This window comes from Capra hircus, chromosome 2, assembly GCF_001704415.2.
Source record: "Capra hircus breed San Clemente chromosome 2, ASM170441v1, whole genome shotgun sequence".
In the NCBI taxonomy this organism is placed as follows: domain Eukaryota; kingdom Metazoa; phylum Chordata; class Mammalia; order Artiodactyla; family Bovidae; genus Capra; species Capra hircus.
In genome coordinates, this window is record NC_030809.1 from 15523740 (window position 1) to 15541023 (window position 17284).

General features: G+C 45.6%; 1 protein-coding gene across 3 annotated transcripts in view; it reads right to left on the bottom strand.

The window, feature by feature from the left end:
- The window catches only part of EIF4E2 (eukaryotic translation initiation factor 4E family member 2), a 30337-nt gene that overhangs the window by 2914 nt on the left and 10139 nt on the right, over positions 1-17284 (bottom strand). The window contains exons 4-7 of one of the 3 annotated variants that reach the window (XM_005676677.3): positions 13822-13926; positions 12126-12278; positions 11888-12024; positions 4820-4898 (exon numbers count right to left, since the gene is read on the bottom strand). In XM_005676677.3, the coding sequence (XP_005676734.1) occupies positions 4853-4898; positions 11888-12024; positions 12126-12278; positions 13822-13926 (441 nt within the window). In that variant the 3' untranslated portion in view covers positions 4820-4852. Of the gene's footprint in view, positions 1-4819; positions 4899-9892; positions 10159-11887; positions 12025-12125; positions 12279-13821; positions 13927-17284 lie in introns of those variants that run through there. The other 2 variants (XM_005676676.2, XM_005676678.3) reach the window with 2 other exon arrangements.

Here is a 17284-nt window from a genome sequence, read left to right on the forward strand (position 1 = left end):
ATGACACGCGACTGTCTGTGTAAGTAAGGGTGGAGGAAATAAGGTTTTTATTTGCCTCAAGTTAAGCCATACATACTGAAACACTGTAAGGCTCCATGGGAACCAGTAACAGTGGCTAACTGGGGCGTGTGCTGGCAGAGGAAGGGAACTCTGGAAACTGGGCCGATGGAGAAAGAGTGGAAGGCAAACCTCTTGTTCTGTTTTCTTGCACACACATGCACACAAAAAATGTTTTAAAAAACTGAATCATCAATTTGTATTATATACTAAAAAAAAAAAACCAACCAACCAAAAATCCCTTGGTTCAAAACTGACAGCTGCTTACAAAAGGATATTCCAGGAGGTGAAATCTGGACACCCTTCACTTTAAAAACTTGGCATGTACATCCATGTGTGCACGTGTGTGCATATGTGCATGTAACAGATAACAAGATATTTTCTTAGTTGCCTTCTAGGGGATGCAGACAGGTTTGGCTGCCCACTAGTAACCTCTCCTGTTTCAGCCTAGAAATCCAACACCTTAGCCATTTTAATCCCAAAATCTCAGGGCTAGAGGGGGCTTTAAAAGTCACTGCACCTACTGCTCTGGCCCCAGGCTTCAGACTTAAGTTTGTGTGAACTTTTGAGACATAAATTCTCATTAATCTGATTTTGGAATCATTTCCTCCATTTAATTTAATTTTTTATTTATTTAATTTTTTTTCTCCATTTAATTTTAATGGCACATTCTAGAAGCTTTGGTTTTCACTGACCTGTTGGAGAATTGCTACAATTGTCTGGGTATCTGGCAACTGGACTGGAAAGAGTTAATACTGACAAAAACATATGCTCAGCCCAGCCAAACAGCAGTGTCTTCCTGCCAATGGCTAACCAAGTCTCCCCTGTGATGGTGGCAGGCTGACAGTAACTTACAGCCCTCACCACACAGACAAGTAACTGCAGATAAGAACGCCGAGAGGGAAACCGGAGCTGGCATGGGTGAACTCTGGCTGGGAAGAAACTGATATTATCTCAAAAGCCCACTGGCAATTTTGTAACTGACATGCATGACCATGCAGTTCCACGATCAATGCTACTAGAATTTGAGTGATCCCTATCTAAGGAGTTGACTGAACACAAAGAGAACTTAGTGGAGTGATCATCTTTTTAAAGGAACGTCTAATAGGACAGATCGCCCTGAGGTGCCGCAAACAGCCAGCGAAGAAGGAGGCGTCTGATAGTAAGACAGAAAAGCAGGAGTCACTGAGGTGTGCTAGTTGAGTGCCCCCAGGAACACTGTGCTGCAATACTGAGGGCTGTATGATGGAGAACACCTCTAAAAACAAAGAAGTGGTTGGGAAGGAAGGATTTGTTTGGCTTCCTTCTTCCCCTTTGATGCCATCTCGATCCCATGGGCCACCTGGTGGCTCAGATGGTAAAGAATCCTCCTGCAATGCAGAAGACCCAGGTTTGATCCCTGGGTGGGGAAGAGCCCCACAGATTAACTGGATGACAAGTCAATCAATAGGGAGACCAGAAAGGCAGAACTTCGGGAAGGCAGAATCAGAGAATCTTCTGACTATGGGAGAAGGATCTGTCTTGAAGTGGGAGAGATGGCAGGCAAATATCTGGACTCAGTCCTTTCACAGCTCTTTAGTGATGTAAAGAAGAGCATTCTCAGGATTAATCGTCCCCGTGAGCAGGGCATCTTATCTTCTAGGAGAACTCCTGTGCTGTGCTGGAGCTGGGCCTGAAACAAATTCTCTCGGGTGGCAGGTAAACTAAGCTCTACAACACGTTCCCATTCAGAAAGAGGTAATACTTAATTCTACTGTCACAGATCTCTTCACAGAAATTCTAAGAACTCAGAAGCATTTTAAAGTTTCTTTGCAAAAGAGAGATGAGGAGGAACAGAGTAACAGAGCTAAGAGAATCAAGCTGTTTTTCCTCCAGAATCTGATATAAAAGAAAAATACTGAGGAATGAGGGTGGGCAACAGGCTCCTGATGACAGGCTGAAGCAGGCTGGTGGCAGTGGGCCCCTCAGGTCCAGCCTTTGTTTAAAAAAAAAAGAGTAGGTTGAGAACAGCCTAGTGCCAAATTTAGTCTGAGGAATGTGTTCACCTCAAAGCAGCTGGGAACTAACCCTCAGCTGTCCCTCACCCCAGGCTGCAGTGCACAGAGAGATAAGACAGGAAGGGAGAAGGTAGACAGGAAGTGGCAGAGGCCACAAGCAACTGTTTTCCCCCTAAAGATGGGTTTCTGTTCTTTTAAAAGCAAATTAAAATTTAGACAATTAAGACTGAGCACTGGAAAGTTAGACCCTACAGGCACCTTGTGGTGGGCAGACTATTGGGAAGGTTTATTGGTTTTGTTTTTTCAGTGGTTTTCAATAATATAAAAGAGTGTTCAGAAGGAAATGATAACACTTTTTACGTCATGGTCTTCAGGGAAACATTCTCTGGCTATTCACCTGCCCAGCCCAGGCCAGCTCTGGCTTCCTCCTCGCTCCCTCCCTGCATAGTAAATCAAATGGCAAACCACCTAGGTTCACTCGGATAAACTTCAATCTCTCATCTCTGACAAGTGACCACATCAACTTCAATCCCCATCAGTAGAGACCACTGCTCTGCACATGCCAGTCTAGACATACAGGGCCCCAGAATCTCCGCCCCTATCCCCCAGCAGCTAACCAGGACTTCTGCTGAAGCTATGGTTAACAGTGCCATGCTTATTTGTCACACTAATAGAGGTCACATGACACAGTCCTAAAATATCAGCAGCTACATGGAATGGCACAAAACAGCAGATAAACTGAGGAGAAGTATTTGTGGTTCAAGAATTATTTAACTAGCAGTTTATTCCTTTTACTTGGTTGGAGAAAAGGGAGGGAAGACAAGAAGGCTACAGTCTTAGGGGGCCTCTGAAATGGCAGCTGGTATGTGCACCTTCTTGGAACACCCAGCTAAACACTTTTAAGGTAAAATCAAAAAACATGAAATAAAAAAATTCCTTCTCAAGTCTGTTATGACAGGGAAGTTAGCTGGGTTTTTTTGTTTAGACTCGAATACTCCTCTCGTGCTTCAAGAAGAATACTTAACCCATTGAAGGAATGCACCCTTCAAGTCTGCCCCATAAAAATGATATGGGGGTGGGAGGGGACAACAAAAAGAACAAAGAGCCTACAAAATGGCAATTATGCAAATATGACTGTTCAAAAAAAATTCAAAGGTATTTTTCCTGGGGAATCTAGTGCCAGCTCTAGGGAGAGGGAATAATTTTAAGTTTTCTTCTGTCTCTTTCAACTTCATTTTAAAGCCCCCTCCCATGCTCCCATGGAACCTAAGATGCTGTTGAATTTTAAAGGTACCATCATTCTATGTACTTTGAGAGGTAAACACTGCCATTAAACTATGACAAAAACCTTTCTCATCACATTCAGTGTAAGAATCCCAATTTTAGGGATCTTCAAAGCAGGAAAAAAAGGAATTTTATATATGGTAATGCTGTTAAAACAAGCCCTGTATCGCACCAGGACTCTGGAAATTTAACTTACGGATGTATTTTGAATGTCTGCTATTTTCCAGCCTACAAGTCAACATGTTGGTATTAAAACTAATACATGTTTTCATCCCTCTTTGATATACTAGCCACCATCTTAGAATTCTATATTGAGTATACTTTACAGAGAATCCCTTTGAATTTCAATTCTGAAAACCTAGCATTATCATCTAAAAACTGAATTTGTGATGAATGAATTAAACTATTTGAAAAAAAGATATGAGTGGCATGAGTGTACAGGAATTCCAGGACTGTCTGTTCCTCAGACCCCAGCCACTCTGACCCTCACAGGGTCATACTCTCTTTGGCTCATCTAGGGAAGGGGGCAGGTCTCCTTTCCTTGAAAATGTCTCCCTTGCTTCCTGTTCTGAAGCGGAGTTCTGAAACAACTACTACAGCGGGCATGTTCTCTTCCAATTTTAGAAATTCTCCATTTCTTAGGGATGGGGTCAGGGGGCTGGGGCGGGGATAGTTAACGTCCAGGGATGTGCTTTTGGGCCAGGCACATGCAGACCCTGTCCCTGTAGCCATTCCTCTCATCCAGAATAAATTCATCCAATCCCTTCTGCTAAAGAGACAGACATGGACTTGGAACTCCCTTAACTGAAATATAAATATTCTTAAAATGAATGGTTCGCTGACCCAGCCTTTGCTATCCCAGGGCCCCTCTCTGCCAGCAAACACGTGTTGGTCTCACCATAATATAACCTGGAACCATGCTTCCTACACAGCCCTGAAATCTCCCCCATCCCCCACCATTCACTTTAGCCTTTGAAACTTGGAGGTTCCATCACTGTTTCCTCACAATTGACAAATACCACCAGCAAACGAGACACACCTCTCGTCAAAGTCATAGAGGGGCCAGGGGAACTGCCCTGTTAGTCACAGGACACTGCCAGATAGCTTAAACATGGCCATGTCTGGGAATTAAAAAAAAAAAAAAACCACCTCTGGCCCATTTATAGTCATGAAATGTCAGGATCCAAAGAGACCAGAGATGTTAGTCTGTGAAACCTCATTTCCCAGATCAGAAAGCAGAGGTGCAGTGAGGCTCATCAACCTGCCCAGGGGTTCACTGGGAGACACATGACCCAGGGAGGATGATAAGTCAGCAGCTCTGGACTCAGTGTTTCCCTCCAAGACGGTGGGTGCCTGGCACAGGCTCAGTGTTGGCAGAGATAAGCCTGGGGGCAGATGGGGGAGGGCAAGCCCTTGGGAGGAGGGTCCTACGACTGGGAGGGACATCACAGGGTTACGGAGTAAGATAGACAAGGCCCTACCCTGAGTGTGAGAGACAGAGGGGGAGCGTCCGATCAGCGGCCGCTGCTGTTCACCAGGCCATGAAACTCCTCCCAGGCCCTGGCAAACCAGAGACAAAAAACACAACAGCACATTCAGATCAGAGGCTTTTTAACAAAGAGAGCAGACAAGATAACCCCACACCCCAATTCAGATATCCTCAAGGTCGGGTGGGGCCCGCTGAAACCTGGAAGCACAGGAGCGAGGGTCCACGCCCAGACTTTCCCGTTAAGCAGGGGGGCTGGCACCTTTCGGGGGCACCCGGCACCTTTCGGGGGCACCCGGCACTTCTGGCTCATGCTACTGCCCGTCTGGCCCTCACTGCCCCCGAGCGGACTTTCACGTCCTTCCAGCCACTCCTTCCACAAGTCTACTGGGGAGGCCACGGAGGTCAGATTAAGTTCACCCACCATGGGGGACACTTCCAATTCACCGAGGTGAGGGGCAGCAGCGCTCTCTGTCTTGGGGATGTGAGGAGAGGAGGCAGAAATGATTTTTCTCCATCAGGCCTCACCCTGAGGGTAAAGGCAGGTACCCAACAGCATTAAGATGCTGATACAAAGACACAGTGAGGAAATAAGACTGCTTCATCTGCTTCCATACTTCAAACCTTCTAACCCTTTTCAACTCAGACCCCAAATTCATGTCAGGTTCCATGCGTTTACTGGTAATACCCAAGTAACGATTATCTTAAAAAATTTTATGTGCCACAGCATGTCCAAGGACCAAACTCCTTTGAAACTCCCCAGGACCGATGCTCAGCGCAACTTTAATGCTTATTACCTAAATTAAGAAACCGGAGCTAGGAAGGGATAAGGAATGTGACTGAAGGGCAGAGTCTTTTGGATGACGTTCCACAGAGAACGAGCCTTGGTGGCTGCAGGCCAGACACCAGGAGAAAGAGGCTCCCTCGTGCCTCCGAAGCCCTGACCCACCTCAAGTTCTCTGAGAGGAGCTGACGTCCTTCCTTTTTGCCTGAGCCATTTTTCAGCCACTTAGGGACAAAGTGTCAGGAAACTTCCCTGGGAATTATACATAAAATGGGTAATTTGGTGCCTTTGAATCTAAATCCCTTACCATCAATTATTCCATTTGCGGCTTAAAGGGGTGAAATATTCATGGTAACAACACATAGGGTTTAATATGCTCAATTATTTGCTCACTGCTGCTGCTGCTGCTAAGTTGCTTCAGTCGTGTCTGACTCTGTGTGACCCCATAGACAGCCCACCAGGGTCCCCTGTCCCTGGGATTCTCCAGGCAAGAATACTAGAGTGGGTTGCCATTTCCTTCTCCAATGCATGAAAATGAAAAGTGAAAGTGAGGTCGCTCAGTCGTGTCTGACTCTTCGCGACCCCATGGACTGTAGCCTACCAGGCTTTTCCGTCCATGGGATTTTCCAGGCAAGAGTACTGGAGTGGGATGCCATCGCCTTCTCCAATTTGCTCACTACAGGTTTAATATTATGGCCACTAAACTGCACTTCATCACTAGGTCTCCTACTGATAGCTTTTCTTCTTTTTTCAAATAGGAAGGGATGAAACAAAGACCTGGCCCAGTAAATTCATTCTTCCACGCAATCATCACATCAGTTTCATTAGTTATTTCCCTTTTGAAGAGCAACACTTATAAGTTAATGATGTAGCTCTCAGAACAAGAGACTGATCCACAGTTAATGGTTTCTTCAGAATATCGTCAAAATCCGGATACATGTATGTTCACTGAATGGAAGAAAAACGTTTAGAACATCCAGTAAGCATGCGTCTTGTCAGTTCACAAACTCAGTTTCCACGGAAAGACACATTTCACAGCTCTTTCTGGAGAGATGGTAACACGATGAACTTTGAGAGTCCATCAGTGATGGCAGGAGGTCATTTCACTCTTCACTCCAAATGAAGATAAAAAGAAAGCAAAATCTGACACCCAGGCAATGACCCAGGAAACCCCCCTTCTCATTCTAAGAGTGAGGTTTAAGTTATATTTAAGCAAGTTAGGTGTCAACAAGAAACTACATGGCTGTGTTGAAGGTTCACCTCATTTATCCTTTAGTTTCCAGAAAGGCCTACACTAGTCCAAACGGAAGTTCTCTATGTTAAGAATTTAGAGAAATAGGGATTTCAGAGTTCCCCTCTAATCCAGTTTAGCATTAAACTGCCCTCCTATTTTCTTCAGCAGTATATTCTTTACATGGAAAACTTCAACATGAAGAATCTGGGCAAAGAAATTTCCTCAGGTGGATTCAGTGGAGATAAAATTACTGCTCACAGTCATTGGTACAATCACTGGTTCTCAATGCTTGACTAAGTAAACCAACCGCCTAAAACTAGGTGCGAATGTTCTGGCTATTTTTCACCTGGCATCCCAGGCATATATGTAATTTTAAAACTTGTTTCTTTGAAAGGTAAACATAGAACAAGTTAAATGTTATATCTGTCATGTAAACTGAGTTTCCTAAAAACATTTTCCCCCCTATTATCCTAATACAACCTGTAGGGAATTCTAAACAGATTCAAATGACAGGGTAACAAGGAGTCCTTTCAAGATCACTTTTTACCAGCTGGCTTACCAGAGAGCAAATTCTAAGGGCAGAAATCTCATCCCTTAACTCTGCATTTGCCCCCACTCTGGCCCAGCCTCACTTTACAGCATTGCCCTCAGCTGGCTCTCACTCACAAATGAGTTGGGCCTCCTGCTGGTCTGGGCTTTACCTTGCACATCAGTGTAGAGGGACATTTCCCAAAAGCAAAGCCTGGCCAGCAATGATGCTGGGTGACACAGCGCCCCCAGCTATGATTTAGCTGTGGCTAGAGAAGGGATGGTTGGTCCCTGCCTACCAAGTTCAATATTTAAATACAATGAAATCTAGATGTGGTGGAGTCCCCATGATTTGACCCATTTCTCCTCTAAAACAAATGAATAAAGACAAGTCACCTACCCTCAGCTGTCTGTGCAGAGGGGCCTGGTCAGTCTTCCCAACACTGTGGCCACCGAGTGCAACAGGCCCTGTCTTCCCCCTCCCATCCCAGGCCAGAGGCACAAAAGGACTCAACAGACTATTCCAAAGAGGAATTTCCTCACAAAAGACACTGCTGTTTTATACGGCCCTGTGACCCAACTCTTCTCCTGGTGGTCCCATGATTCTGGGGTGCAAGTCTGGCTGTGTTATGAGGCTCTCCACCAGCAAGGACCCAAATCTCTGAAACCTCAGCCACACACCTAAGACTTGATTTAACCATTTTCCCACTTCTCAGTGGGCCTGTGCACCCTTAAGGGACTGACTGTTAGCAGTAAACAAGGGTGTGAGGCAGCAAGCAGTGTTCCCTCTGCAGCAAAGCGGCTCACCATGCCCCTTGCGCAGTGGCAGCGGTCACCTCTTAGCTCAGCAAGGGGTGCTAGCAAGGAGTGCAGCAGGAACAGGCAACAAGCAGTGTGATGAAGGAAGGCTGGGGAACGAGACACTTGAAATAGGACTTTGGAGACTGGATGGCAACACAGCAAGGGAGAGGGACACCTGCCTGAGACAGCTGAGTACCCCTAGAACACTCTCCTCACCATTTCCAGGACCCCTCATCTCCAGAGTACGTGGGAGAGAGTAAGAGTTGGCTCTTTCCTCCTCACGTCCCTTCAATTCTCAAGTCCAAGCAGTTGCTGTTCCTTGGCTCAAACACAGCCACGCCTGTGGGACAGCCACAGGGGAAGGACAAAGCAGAACAGTCCTGGCTTCCGTTCAGGTGTGGCAAGGCTCAGAGGGGTCAAGGTCAGTTCGATGCTTTCCAATCAACTCTTACACTGGTAGGTGGCATCAGGCTCAACCTCTGGACCAGCTATATTAGCTGAAATTAAGATCAATACATGTGGACATCACAGCGGAAGGCAAGAGGGAAAGGGCCATAGAACGTCATTCTTTGACAAACACTGAAAACATAGAAAATATGTATTTCCACACATCAACCATCTCCATCTTTCAGGAACTTTAAGTAATCTGGGGTAAGTGATCACAAAAAGCAGCAATGACAGAGCCACCTCCAGGATGCTCAGCCCGTGTGCTAGTCCTGATGTGTGGTCTGTGGGATCCCAGGCCTCATGGAGACAGATGGGCAGTCAGGATGGCACAGCTCAGGGCGTCGCTGCCAAACTGGAGCAGCACAGCCACTTTGGAGAACTCCACGCTATGCCCACAGCCACTTTCACAGATGCTATCAGGCCACCTGGCCTAGTGTGGGCAAAAGTGGTTAATTTATGGTTTGGGTGGAAGCTCTAAAGAAAACCTAAATTCACATTAAGCTTTGCTAGATTTCTCCATGCAGGTTAGGGGCCTGAAGGCCAAGTTGCAGCACATACATGCCGAGCCTCAAAAACACATGAGGGGCTGGGCCATGCTGTGGTCAGATGTCCTAAGGGGCAAAGTCACACAGGACAAAGACACGTCCCCACCCTCAGGTCCTGATGCACGACAACCCTAGAGACTCGGGAAAGGGAAGGGCTAGAACTTTGCAAAGTGTCTGCAGGGTGAGCTCAGAGAGGAAGATGAGCTGGCTCCAAGGGGAGAGCAGAAGGGGAAAGGCTGGCAGAGAGCTTGCGGTTGGGAGGCTTTGGCCAGTGAGGAAAGCCCACTTACACAAAGCAAGGAAGCTCTACACACACAGCGGCAAACAGATGGAAGCAAGGCTTTACCTCCAAGCAAGAGATGTCTTTGAAGTAAGACAAATGAAGTCAGCCAAGCGAAGGTCAAGGATCCCCCTTTCCAACCTGATGGACTTTTGAGCCGAATTCTAAATCAGAAATCACTTTGTTCCTGTCCTCCGCATGACTGGTGGAAACTTAAATACCAAAAAAACCGGGGTCTCTTTCTGAGAGCAGATGTCACCTCAGTGTCGGACCTCAGTGGAGATGGAACAAAATACCGTGTGATGTGATACCATGGGCTTATGGAAATGAGGCTGCATTCCCCGGACGGCCCTCCACGGAGCAGTCTGTGCCATTCCTTACTATGGTGACAGTCAGTCTGAAAGGCCACTTCTCTGATGCACCGTAAAGAGCAAGAGCATGAGACAAGCTAGTTTAGCACCATTTATTAAGTGATCTCAGCTGTTGTTGTAGCTGCTGCGTGTCAGCCTGTTCTTAAAACAGAAAATGCTCTTCCAGTTCCTCTTGTCCGGGACGGAAGGATCTTCCAGGTAGCACACCAACAGAACAAGAGACTCCGATGACGCCGGCTTCAATGACGGTGCCATCCAGAGAGGGAGAGGGTCATGGCACATTCAACCGCGGCTTCCAGAGGTTTTGAAAAAGGAGCCTTTGGGAGCCCAGCCTGCCTGGCATTCTAGTGGAAGTGCAAAAGGTTGGCATGTTGGGAGAGAAAGAGAGGGAGCCGCGAGGGGAAAGTGGCATCTAGGTGTCAAGGAGGGGTTTCTGGCCCCTGTGGCTGCAGGGCTGGAGGACTAGGCAGACCTCTGATAAAGCAGCAAGCAGCAGACTAAGGCACCAAGCCCCAAGGCTAGCCTAGACTCTATGGACCTGTATACATGGCTACAGAAGTCAGGAAGAGCTGCTTTGGGGTATTTGAAAGGGAGAACAGTGGAGAGGTGGGAGTTGAAAAGTATCTCTTTCCCTTTCCTATCCGGCTGAAAAGGTTGCTTTGGGGTGGGGTAGGGGAATGGGGGGCATTTGGGAATACTAAACACAAGAGTCCTAGGAAAAGCAGGTGTGGATCTCTCCAGCCTAGACTGAGTCTGGCTGGAGGGCAGAAACTACTTGTATTCCAGAACAAAGAATAAGAAAAATCTGCCAAGAGAAAAACAGTGCTGACCCAGGGCTGCCAAGGCAAGTCCTCAGGGTCGTAATGGCTAATAACTGCTGGTGGCTGTGATGAGCCACACCCAGCCATTTCAGACAGACCACCTCCTACGGCAGCATTCCCAGTTAAAAACTGGAGCTTAGCTGGTATGAGCCAGTTCCACCCACAACATGATCTGTAAATGCATGGGAAAAGATTCCCAAACGATCTGCCCGCTGAGCGCCATCGTTGGGCTCATTACTATAATGTGTTTAATAATAGCGTGATGATGTTATTACTAACGATGATGAGAGCAATAATCCTTGACCCTGTGAGAGCATTCTCCATCTGAGGACCTTTAATTACAAACACTGAATAAGCCTCACAAACAACCCTGCTCAGTAAAGCACTCTTACCCCCCACTTTTCCGATGGGATAGGTGAAGCGGAGTGGCAGGTACTTCAAAGGCATGCACTAGTATCTGAGTCAGAGGACAGAACTACACCTATAGGTCCTGACTCCTAGCTGGCTTGCTCTCCCTTCACATGTGAGAAAACTCTTAATAGCCACTCCTCACAACATGTCTATGACACCCTGCGTTTATTTATGATCTTCAGTCACTGAAGGAGCAACCCTGGCCAGTGATTCTCACTTGTGGACGTCCAGCTCCACTCCCCTGAGTCTCAGGTAGACTGCTGAGCTAACTTCCCCTCTGGCATCCTGCTCCCCTTAGAGTCTACTCTCACACACACACTGTTCTGCTTCCACTTCGACTTCAGCTCTGCACACAAGGAAATGGAGTCATCATTCCTGTGAAGAAGTCAGTTTCCCAGGATAAAGAGAGCAGACTGAAGCTAACAAGTTAAACAGACATGCAAAAGTGGAGTGAGGGACAGACAGGGAGGAGGGCCTCACTGTTCAGTGAAATTATTTTAGAAACTGCAAGAAAAAGATCACTTTGTCTTTCATTTTAAGACAGTGGTTAGTGAACGAAAGACAAGACAGCCTGTGTGAATACAGCAAGCCCAGGTGGTTCAGCTAGGACTCTGCACAAGGGATCTCTCATCCAGAGCACCCAGCGTGCAGGCAGGCAGAGAACCGCACCAGCAGAGAACTGCTATGAGTGGACAGAAGCACTGGGGGAAGTCTGGTCTGTCCCTTCTCTTTAAGTCAGTCTCCTGGAAGACCATATTCCTCTGGACCCGACTAAGGACCTACTTTTGCTTAACTCAGGGACACACCCCACACCCGCCCCCCAATCCCCCACAACACATACTTGATGCTGTCGGTGTGGGTTTTGTATTCCATAATGGTGTTGGGAGGTAGGTTAAGCACTCGCCGAAGCGTATCCCGTATGCGGGCCGTGGTGGCTTGATCGCTGGCAGTCTTATTCCATATGGAAATAATGTCCTCCTACAGGAGGGATGACAGAAGCATTCATCAAAGGAAAGTGAGGCAGTGAGAAGAGCAGAGGTAGCACGCGTGAACGCAGCCCTGCCCACGAGGTGGCTTACCTGGAAGCGGACAGAGACCACAGCCCCGCAGATCTCCTCCCCAACCATGAACTGCTCCCCCAGCATAGCCAAGATGAGATTCTCCCAGCAGCGGGAGGCCAAGCCCTTCCGCAGTCGGATTATCCACTTTCCGCCATTTTTATTTGCATCATCCTGTAAAAAAAGATGTATTAAAAGTTAACATATGGTCTCGTAGCATTAGGGCCAAGGATCCACGATCACTGAGAAGTCTTGCTGTTTTCCAACTATTCAACTCTATAGGAAAATGTGATAGGACTACAGGCAGAAGAAACGAGAAAAAAGAAACACAAGATGGGGATCCTTGCAACCAGCCATTAAAGAAAAACAGCCAAACAGACCCTTTAAACTAATCCTCTTTTGGGAACTCCCTGGCGGTCTAGTGGTTAAGGCTCAGCACTTTCAGTGCCAGGGTCTGGGTTCAATCCCTGGTCGGGGAACGAAGATCCCGCAAGCCACACAGTGTGGCCAAAACCAACCAACCAACCAACCCTCTTTTTTGAAAACTACATTAAAACAAAATAATGTCAGATTTCAAACACAGATCATTCCTTACTTCATTTGCTAAAAGTTTATCAAGTGTCACCATGTCCCCAAATACAGACATGAAGTCACAATCTCTACTTAGATCCAGTCTAGTGAAGCAGACAGACAAGAAAACTAATTACAGTAGTATAGTCTGACAAGTACTGCTGTAACAGAGATACATACAGGAAGTTTATGAAGAACAAGACAGTCAGAAACAACCAGGAAAAGGAAAACATTTCAGCTGGGTTGTAAGGGACACAGGAGCTAGCCAGGTGAAGGGCTCTGTGGGCACTGGGAAGGACACAGCTATGTGCAAACACTGACTGTGAGGCAGAGACGCAAAGAGGAAGATCTAGCTACACTGAAGGGCAGATCTGGAGAGGACAGGTGACAAGTGCTGAAAGGTCATTAGGTGTAAGATCATGTGTGCAACAGAAAACTGCATAAGATTTTTCATTACGGTGTGTTTGTGTGTGGCAGGGGCGGGGGTTCCCTGGTGACTTAGATGGTAAAGAATCAGCCTGCAATGCAAGAGACCTGGGTTCGATCCCTGGGTCAAGAAGATCCCCTGAAGGAAGGAATGGCTACCCACTCCAGTATTCTTGCCTGGAGAATCCCTGTGGACAGAGGATCCCGGTGGGCTACAGTCCATGGGGTCTCAAAGAGTCAGACAGGATGGAGTGACTAATGACTAAGCACAGCACCACACGTGTGTGTGTGATCATGTCTGTCTTCTGGAAGAATGCTCTGGCATCAGAATAGAGAAGACAGACTACAGCAAAGAGATCACAGAGCTCAGCTCTGGGTCTCTGGTGACTGCCCCTAAGCTTATTTTTACTGACATTAACCACATATTACACACACACAAAACCAGTCTATGGGAAGAATAATCCAAAAAAAAAAAAAAAAAAATCCTTCAATGTTGCTATAGCACCATGTTAGTGAGAAAACAATCTTTGAAAACCATCCACACAAACAATGGAATCGGGGCTTTTTCCTAGAGTTCCCATTTCCAAAGATATACCAAACTGCTACGCAGCTTTCAAAGAAGACTTTAACCAACACCCAGCACTAACCCCCAAACCAAACAAAAAACCCCCCAAAACAGAAAACTTCCTCAGAAAAACAGTCTAAGGCTCTCAGTTCTCACCTCCCACATGGGTTTAATTCCTTCTTTGAAGAGATGGAAGTCGCTGTGGCCTGTCAGGTCCCCGGGACGCACCATGTGGCTGTAAAACCTCCAGAACTGCTCCACCTGCAGAGAGAGCACAGCAGAGTCAAGAGAGGCACTTTCTTTTTCTTTGGGCGAATGGGAGATTTAAGAGAAGAGCATAACCACGGAAGACACTCTGCTAGAGGCTTTACTTTTTGGAGGACAGATGTTCATTCTGGGGATTGTGGGGGAAGAACAACATGCTGAAGGGAAGCAGACTATCTATTTCGATAAAAGAATAGTGTCATACTGTCAACACAAGAATAAACTCTTTAGGTGAGAAATGCCAGCCTCAGCCAGGAGCCTTAGTTGGTAAAATGTCAATACGCATCCTCCTGTGGAAGCCGCAGGAGAATCACCACATGCTATAGGAGGACTTTGTTTTACACGATAAAAACCACTTAGGTTTGAGGTATATTCAGGACCACATAACCTCAGCTTGAACCAAATCACTTAAAAAAAAAATACAGTTTTATTAACACTGTGAATTAACTAGTCATTGTGCTCTACAGTACATGCCCATGACTTATTTATAACTGCAAGTTTGGGCACTTCTTGATCAGAGGTTTACTGTCAAAATACAGCATTAGCTACATTGAAGTACACTTTATTTCTATAGAAACAGTTACTGAGTATTAAGTGACAGAATCAACCGCAGGGACTACTCCATACCATGGTGCCCTTGCTAAGGCCCAGATGGTCCAGAAACCAAGCAGGCTTCCTCACTCAGGGTTTAAGTCTCTCATCTAAGCTATAAAATTTCTCTTTGCTCCTCCTTCACAGTCCTGTTAGAAAATCATACATATTTCTCTATAAAATGTATGCTTATTTATATTTATCACACTATTTCTGTTTTTCTCACTAGTGATTTGATAAGAAGAAATTACTTCCCTGTATGTAAGCATGCATTCATGCTAACTCCCTGAAGTTGTGGTCAACTCTCTGGGATGTTATAGACTGTAGCCCACCAGGTTCTTCTGTCCATGGGATTGTCCAGGACAAGAATACTAGCGTGAGTTGCCATGCCTTCCTCTAGGCAATCTTCCCACTCCAGGCATCAAATTCACATCTCTGACATCTCCTGCATTGGCAGGCGGGTTCTTTACCACTAGCGCCTAGTGGCGCTTCCCAATTGGGAAGCCCTTGATTACTTTCCTATTCCTCTGCAATTCACAGAGAACACCTACAAAGTACTGGAAAGTCAAGTGCACACTTTACAAGTAAAGAAAAAATGTGAAACAGTCTGAAGCAAACAGCTGGTATTTGCCAAGAAACTGCTGAAGAGGCTCTAAATAAACATGAAGCAAGATTCCATAATGTGCAGGTAAAAACAGGTACCATGCAGACAGATTCAGGTCACACTCCCAGATCTGGATAACAACTGAGGAGAAACCCTAGACTGTGTGAAGTGGCGGTGCCTCTCAATCCTCTAGAGCACAGAAACATGGGCAACATCTCATGTTACAAGGAAATTAGGAACGAAGCCATCTGCAGGACTTCACCTCAGCATTTCACCTCAGCCAGTGCCATGCTTAATGGTACCCAGGGACCTGGGTCACTGAATGGTCCTATGCATACAACGAGCAATAATCTTTTCCCCACTCTAACACAGTGCAAAGGAGGACCTCTCTGGTGGCTCAGACGGTGAAGCGTCTGTCTACAATGCGGGGGACCCAGGTTCGATCCCTGGGTTGGGAAGATCCCCTGGAAAATCCCATGGACAGAGGAGCCTGGTAATCTACAGCTCATGGGGTTGCAAACAGTTGGACATGACTGAGCGACTTCACTTCACTTCAATTCAACACAGTGCAAAGAAATGAAGCTCACCTTCTAGAAACTGTGGCTCACTGTGAATAAGGACTTGACAGAAGTGGTGGGGACAGAGCACACCAATCACCCCCAATCCTCCAGTGGGGCACTGCTTTATTAACAGTTTGGTCTCCACCAATCTGAGAGCCATTCTCTACAATCTTATAGCCAGAATTCTAAACCCAAATCACAACAGAGATGAAATAATAGGCAGGTTGAGAAATAGTATTAAACCTTTTTTTTTCATTCTCTTAAGGCAACTTTCATTTTTAAAACTTTCAACTGGAACCAAAAAATAAATGTTTGGGTTCAGAATATGGAATGGAGAAAAGACTTTAGAAATCATCTCAACTACTTTCTTTGCTTTATAATTGAGAAAACGGTTTCAGAACTTGCCCCAACTCACAGTCAAGCAGCAGAATGTCCAACGCTTTTTTCATTTCAAGATATAGTTTTCTTAGTCACCTCAAGAACTTTTGAAGTGAAAGTGAAAGTGAAGTCGCTCAGTCATGTCCGACTCTTTGCGACCCCATGGACTAGTAGCCTACTGGCTCCTCCCTCCATGGGATTCTCCAGGCAAGAGTACTGGAGTGGGTTGCCATTTGCTGTCAAATACTAGGATCGAGGACTAGTGGGAAATACTACTTTAGCATCATTAGTTTCAAAATGTAGTTACTTTTCTGTGAGGAATATTGTGGGACACTTCCCAATGCCTTGACTTACATGCATTGGTGAGTATAAAGCAGCATTAACCCAAGATGATGCTGATGATAAAACTGTTCAACTTAGCACATATGTCCAAAGAAAACAAAAGGTCTCCTTGTACAAGCTGGGAACATTCACACATGCTTTCTTTAAGCGGGAAAGAAAAACGCTAGAAATAGTTACAACTATGCTAAAATAACTGAACAAAATCCTGAATGAAAACTGACTCCCCACAGTTCAGTTTCTTCTCTGATCCTAAGTGCTTAATCAGTTGTTCATAACATAATGGCTGTCATTTTACCTGAAATGTCTAGCAAGCTATCAAAATTTTAATGGATTCAGGAATGTTAGGATGACATGGATAGTTTTTTTTAATTCTATTGTTCTCTCTTCCAAGAATTCCTTCATCTTATCACTTGTTCAAATTTTCTGAATTCAATCTTAAACCCATCTCCCTTCGAAAGAGGCTTCTCCAGGCTGAAATTAATCCCTTTACTCTGAACTGCAAGAGCACTCTAGCTATTTATGCACCTCCTAAACTGCCTCCCTGTATTAGAAATTCCTGGGCATGTCTTATTTCCCTAAGGGCAAGGTTTTTTAGTCATTTTAGAACCCTATTATGCCCCAAATTCATTCAACAAACTTTTCTTGAACCAAATATGTACCAGTGCACAGTTACTCTTAATAATTCAAAAAAGTCTAAATTTAACAGTAATAAGAGAGCACAGGCCAACTAATACAAGATCTTTGCTTGTGGCTGAAATATCAACTCAACATAGTCAGATGATGTGATTACCATTATATATGCATATCTGATGAATAAACAGATAAATAAATACAGCCTGTCTGGTAAACAAACACTTTGAAAAACTGGAGCATCCTGGCA